Source organism: Cariama cristata, unplaced genomic scaffold (assembly GCF_000690535.1).
Source record: "Cariama cristata isolate BGI_N322 unplaced genomic scaffold, ASM69053v1 scaffold7077, whole genome shotgun sequence".
Lineage (NCBI taxonomy): Eukaryota > Metazoa > Chordata > Aves > Cariamiformes > Cariamidae > Cariama > Cariama cristata.
In genome coordinates, this window is record NW_009624821.1 from 19,237 (window position 1) to 25,978 (window position 6,742).

Genomic DNA, 6,742 nt, shown 5'->3' on the forward strand with positions numbered 1-6,742 from the left:
TTTCTTCTGCCTGTAGTATGCATGGATTTTTGGAAAAACAAATAAAATTCATCATGTGCTATTAGCTGCCCCTTTCCATAGAAACTCAGAAGACTTTTGGCTATGTAACCGAAAAAATCTGTCTTATTCAGGCACAGGCCCCAGTAGGCATTTCCAGAGGGAACTGTTAAGCAATGGTAATTTTTTAAAACTTTGTTTAACCTATTATCTTCACGGATGTAAACAAAGTTACGCCAATGATGAATTCAGTCCCTGGTTTATCTTTGGCGTTCTTTCATGGCTTTTATTACAACAAAAGATTGATCTATCTTCATAAAGAGAACAGTGGTAAAGTTAAATTTGTCAAACTCTCTCTCTTTCCCCTTAGGGAACTCCTCGGGTTCGAATCCTATCCAGTGGGCGATACCTGCAGATCAATAATGCTGACCTCAGCGACACAGCAAGCTATACATGTGTGGCAAGTAATATCGCAGGAACAATGACCAGGGAGTTCGTGCTGACAGTACATGGTAAAATCATGGATCCAATCTTGTGCATTTTGATCTTTGCATGGTATTTCTGCAGGAGTTCAAACAGCGAGAAAGAAGCATTAATAGTCTCTTTCTAGCCAAATGTTGACCATTTAGGCTGTGTCTAAACTGTGGGACCATGTGTATTACCTCATGTGTGCCACCATTTGAGTCCACAGTTGTCCCACACGCCAAAGGACCTGTTGGGGATTCACCATGGCTCACTCTCCGTCTGTGCTTCCTGCTAATGGAGGGTGATGTGCGTCTAGCCGTCATCCTGATACGGAGTCAGGATATATCCAGAATGAACACCCCGATCCAGGACTTAGAAATGCTCTTGGACAAATTCAGAGAAATTCATAAAAGCATTTGACTGGCAGCCTGGGCAACTAGGTTTCATAGCTGGCTTGGCCACCAGTTTTGCAAGTTACTTGGAAGCTGTGGCTGCTTCTCTGTATCTATAAGCAGAAGTGTCATGGTTTAACCCCAGCTGACAACTGAGCCCCACACAGATGTTTGCTCACTCCCCCCCACTTCTCGATAGGGAAGAGTAAAAGTGAGAAAACTCCTGGGTTGAGATAAATAGATAAAGCAAAAGCCGTGCGCATGAGCAAAGCAAAGCAAAACAAGGAATTCATTCCCCCCTTCCCATTGTCAGACAGGTGTTCAGCCATCTCCAGGAAAGCAGGGCTCCATCACACGTAACAGCTACTTGGGAAGACAAATGCCATCCCTCCAAACATCCTCCCCATCCTCCTTCTTCCCTCAGCTTTATGTGCTGAGCATGACATCATACGGTATGGAATATCCCTTGGGGTCAGCTGTCCCGGCTGTGTCCCCTCCCAGCTCCTTGTGCACCCCCAGCCTCCTTGCTGGTGGGGTGGGGTGAAGAGCAGAAAAGGCCTTGACTCTGCATAAGCACAACTCAGCCATAATTAAAACATCTCTATATTATCAACAGTTTCCAGCACAAATCCAAAACATAGCCCCATACTAGGTCCTACAAAGTAAATTAGCTTTACCCGAGCCAAAACCAGCACGAGGAGATAGAAGGAAGATAGGGCTTGAAGAACCCTACGCATCTCGGTACTTGTCCTGTACTACCCTAGACCTGAGTTTCATTTTAAACCTATTTATTTTCTCACCTCTAGTCTGATGAGAAACTGTTCTATTCTCGCACTTGGGTGATGATAAGAAACTTCGTTCCCATTTCTGTTCTGTTCACAACCCAGTCACATGTACCTGCATTACACTGTGCCCCCCCATGACTATCCTTACTCATCCAATTAAAATTCTTTTTTCTCCTTAATTTATAACTAGGAAGCAAGGATATCACCACAGCCTTATTTTGCTGAATTAAATACGCTGAATTCTTTTACTGTTTTAGCTATATGGTAACCTTTGCAGTAACTTGCAAAGATGATTGTTACAGTGCATTTCCGACAAACTCTCTTTTTCATTCCCTACTGCATCATGGCAATTACCGTGCACTGCACAAAATGGTACGAGACTTGTTTCTGTCTTTGCAATGATCCCCATACCTGTTCCTGCATCTGGTTCCATATGTTTAGTTTCAATCGTTGCAGTGTAAAGCTGTTTTGTTTTGGTTTTTTCTTTATATCATCAGCAATTTTCCCTTTACAGTGGCTCCTACGATCCGAAGCAGCCCTCAAACTGCGGTTGTGCATATAAATGCTTCTGCTGTCCTGGAGTGTGTTGCAGAAGGAGTACCAACCCCGAGAGTTACATGGAGAAAGGATGGGGCTGTTTTTACTGGAAACAATACAAGGTATTGTCCAGAAGTCAGCATAAATATTCTTCATTGTTTTTTTAAGAATGTATTTATTACAGAAAGGTTAATTAGACATCTGTGACTTGTAAATTAGTTTTGTTTTCACAGATCAGAACTAATATTTGTACTATCATCTCAAATAGAGCTAAATGTGGAAAATACGGTGATAAACAGTAACATAAAGAAGTTGTTCTACAGAAAAGTAGCAGGACCAAAGTTTTCATCCTTTTATTGTTAAGAAGGACAAAAAATTCCTTTGACAACCAAACGTAGTAATAATTCTTCTGAAAATAAAGATTTTGAACAGTAAATGTAAAAGATCCTTGTATGTTTTTATATATATGGAATTTTGGGATGAAGCCAAGCAATTTCATGCAGACCAAAAGCTACTTGAGTGTACTCTGCACTTTCTGATGTACAAAACTTTCTACACATGTTCTAGTATCAATTTTTGTTACAGTGAATGGTTTCTGTCTTCTGATTGTTTTACGGAGAAGTAGTTTGGCGTTTTCTGGAACTGAGCAAATGCTAAAGAATTCCGTTATATTTCAAAGAAAAAAGAAAATGTACAAGCGTTAATTAGGCTTTTTCAAAGTTAAATGAGAGACCATAAAAAAGGACTTTGGGATATTTTCTGCAAATCTGGCATAATTTATGTGGAATCACTATGTCAGCTAAATTACATAATTTCTCTGAAAAATGGATGTGCTGGGAAAGAGCAAAGACAGAGTAAGTGCGATAAATGAGAAAACTCCGTGAGCCCAAATTAACACACCACATGTTTAGGTTATTTGTTGTGTACTCTGAGTCATCTTTTCCTTCTGTGCTACCAGGATAGCCTATGGTTCTGTTGATTGGATAGTAAAAACAAATATATGGCTTTGTTTCAGATATTCCATGTTAGAGGATGGATCTCTACACATCCACTCAGCGCGTGTTACTGACACAGGAAGATATGTGTGTATGGCAACCAATACAGCTGGCAGTGAACGCAAACGAATTGATCTGCAGGTTCTTGGTAAAAGTTTTAGTTTTAGATAAATATACGTATTTTCACAAGTCTGAAGTCCGGTTTTTCTTGTTCTTCCAGATCCGGTTTTAAGTTTAGCCCCATTTTAACTGCTCTGGTTAAAAAAAAAAAAAAAAAAAAGAGGCCTTGGAAATACAACCCAAATGTTCATGAAAAGAAACTATTTATTTCTTGTGTGCTGGAACTAGAAAGATTTGACACATCCCATGCTACAGGTTTAATAAGTTTACTACTGCCAAGTTACTCTTTATAAAAACCAAGTAAATGTGTTCAGACAGTTCAGCTCTCTCTATATATAGGTATGGGGTGGGGTGGGCATATGTATATTATTATTCTGAATAATTAGACTTTGTTTGTTCTTAGTTCCTCCAACTATTGCTCCTGGACATACGAATATTACAGTTACTGTAAATGTGCAGACCACTTTGCCTTGTGAAACAACTGGAATTCCCAGACCAGCAATTAGCTGGAAAAAGAATGGGCATCTGCTTAGTGTTGACCAGAACCAGAATATGTACAGGTGAGAGATGTTTTCTTTTCACCATGGGTTTCAAGTTTTTAGGGATGATTTTGGCATTTTAAAAAAAACCTAGCCATGCTTAAATGTAATCTGGTGTAGCCAGCAAATTCAGTGGTCTGACTACCTGAGAAGAAAAGAAGTATTTCAATGGCTTTTACTTTCTTCTCTTTTCTTTGTTCAGACTTCTGTCTTCAGGTTCCTTAGTAATCATTTCTCCCACTGTGGATGACACTGCTGTCTATGAGTGCTCTGTGTCAAATGATGCAGGAGAAGATCAAAGAGCAGTTGAGCTCACTGTTCAAGGTAGAGGGGATATTGCTATTAACATGTGTACGGCACCCAGAATTTCTTTGGGGCATTCCAATGTTGAGATGAGATTTTTATATCGTTCTTTTATGTTACTGATATCCATAAGTCTCTGGTATTCCCAAGAAAGATAAGTTATTTCCAAGAATTCATAAAATGAAAATGGGCAAGTAACCTTTACACTGATCTTCATTTTTAGTGCCCCCATCCATAGCAGATGAAGCCACAGACCTTTTGGTAACAAAGCTGTCTCCAGTAGTAATTTCCTGCACCGCGTCAGGGGTTCCTGTCCCTTCGGTTCATTGGATGAAAAACGGCATAAAGTTGCTTCCCAGAGGAGATGGCTACAGGATTCTCTCTTCAGGTACTGTGTGTGACTGGAGCTGAGCTGCAGAAAATCAGTGAAAGGGTACAGTTGGGCACGTATAGAAGTAATTCATTAAATAAATGCAAACGATCCCCCGAACAACCCCTCTCCAATTTCTTAGAATAAAAATATAGACCTCTGAAGCGGGATGCTGTAAGAGAGTTTTACTGTGAATGCAGGATCCCGCGGTATGTTGTAATGTGCTCTCTCTCTGCTGCAGGGGCTGTTGAAATACCTGCTGCTCAGCTAGCACACGCGGGACGGTACACTTGCGTAGCCCGGAACGCAGCTGGCTCAGCTCACAGACACGCCACTCTTCACGTTCAGGGTAAGATGGCAAGCTGAAGAGACAGTGCGTTCTGTCAGTAAACGTTGCCCATTTAATACGTACGTACACACCCTGCAGAGTAACGGTGAGGCCAGAGTGGACCATCACAAGTAGTGTCTTGCTCAGCTGAATTGTCTTGTGGAGGCGGCGATTATTCATAAAGTCACTACTCCGCATGTTACAACTCTGGTACCTTGGGTAGAGCCCCCCAGTCCATGCCGCTCTCTTTTATAAGATTTTTGTTTCTTTGCTTTTTGGTAAGTTAAAATGTATCTGTGATGGCAAATTGCATGAAGTAAGGCCATACTCAATACTGAGCATGTTGTTATATTTACAAGCGCTTCCACTGAGCTCTCTTCATAAGGATGGCAGAATACAGCCATTGCTAATTCAGCCTTCTCAGACTCTCAGCTTATACAATCTTCTATATTTTCTACCCCTGATGGTTAAACCTATTGCATTTTCCTTTTTATTTCATTCCACAGAACCACCAGTTATCCAAACGCAGCCAGGGGTGCTGGACGTCATTGTGAACAATCCCATTCTACTACCATGTGAAGCAACGGGGACACCTCGACCCATAATAACATGGCAAAAGGAGGGCATCAATATAATCACAACAGGTAACCTGTTAAAGCCTGTAACTCCAGCCTACTTGCTGTAACTCAAACTTACTTTGCCCTTTCTGAATGTTCAAACTTAGACGTAATGAATCCATTTGTTTAAAAACAAGAAACAAACCAAACGTGTCATACTTTGCTTGTATTTGTTTTAGGCAACAGTTACATGGTTCTTCCAAGTGGCAGTTTACAGATTGCAAAATCAGCTGTTGAAGACGCTGGTACTTACATGTGTGTTGCTCAAAATCCAGCTGGTACTGCTCTGGGGAAAATCAAACTGAAAGTTCAAGGTAAATCATCTTTTAAACTCTTGGAGTGATTTACAGGCAAGAAATTTGTTCTTGTTAGTCAAAACACAATTCTGAGCAATAGAAATGGACCTAGTGCTTTCCTCTTTGATGTGATGCTGAACAGAGCCCAGGAGGTTTCTTCCCTTTAGTTGTCTGTCTACTTGAGGATCAAAATATGCTCTTAGGATTATTTTCACTAAGAACTGAAGTGTTGTATGTCTCTTACAACATCTAATTATTTTAAAATTTTTCTTTAATTCTTTTCAGTTCCTCCTGCTATCAAGTCCCACCTCAAGGACTATGTTGTTTCTGTCGATCAATCTGTCACTCTGCAATGTGAGGCTGAAGGCTACCCTGCGCCAGAGATCAGTTGGCATAAGGATGGACAGCAAGTAACGGAGTCCATTAGAAGAAGGATTCTTAGCACTGGTGCTCTGCAGATTGTGTTTGTACAGCCTGGTGACACTGGCCGTTACACGTGCATAGCGGCAAACCTGGCAGGGTCCAGCACCTCTAGCATGGAGCTCGCTGTGCACAGTAAGTGAGACTGTATGGAAACAATGTGCGTTATCACAGCGCGAACCTACGGAGGGTAAGGAGCTAGGATGTACGGGAGAAGTTCAGGAAAATTGTGCTACTTAATGGGTGACTTTTGTTAGGTTGTAGTATCAACCAGTTGCTTGAATTTAGGAAGAACTTTGCATTTCTTTAACTTGGTTTATACTTGGTGACAAGTATTTCACACGTTTCTCTGGCATGCTTAATGGTGGTCGTTGATGGAGACAAGAAACAATACAGAAGATCCAGGCAATGGTTTCTTCAGTCCGGGATTGTATACTTTTACAGTAGTGCTTGGTAATACATAGGGGTGAATCATCATAGAATGGTTTGGGTTGGAAAGGTCACCTCCTTCCAACCCCCCTGCTGCAGGCAGGGACACCTTCCACCAGAGCAGGTTGCTCAAAGCCCCATCCAACCTG

The 6,742-nt window shown here is 41.2% G+C and overlaps 1 protein-coding gene across 1 annotated transcript in view; it reads left to right on the top strand.

Moving 5' to 3' along the window:
* The window catches only part of LOC104164092 (hemicentin-1-like), a gene marked incomplete at its 3' end in the record, with an annotated part of 39,085 nt that overhangs the window by 18,361 nt on the left and 13,982 nt on the right, over positions 1-6,742 (top strand). Inside the window, exons 18-27 of the mRNA XM_009703319.1 lie at positions 368-509; positions 2,154-2,298; positions 3,192-3,319; positions 3,695-3,851; positions 4,033-4,154; positions 4,357-4,521; positions 4,745-4,852; positions 5,338-5,475; positions 5,628-5,762; positions 6,030-6,299. Of these exons, the coding sequence (XP_009701621.1) occupies positions 368-509; positions 2,154-2,298; positions 3,192-3,319; positions 3,695-3,851; positions 4,033-4,154; positions 4,357-4,521; positions 4,745-4,852; positions 5,338-5,475; positions 5,628-5,762; positions 6,030-6,299 (1,510 nt within the window). The remainder of the gene's footprint in view (positions 1-367; positions 510-2,153; positions 2,299-3,191; positions 3,320-3,694; positions 3,852-4,032; positions 4,155-4,356; positions 4,522-4,744; positions 4,853-5,337; positions 5,476-5,627; positions 5,763-6,029; positions 6,300-6,742) is intronic.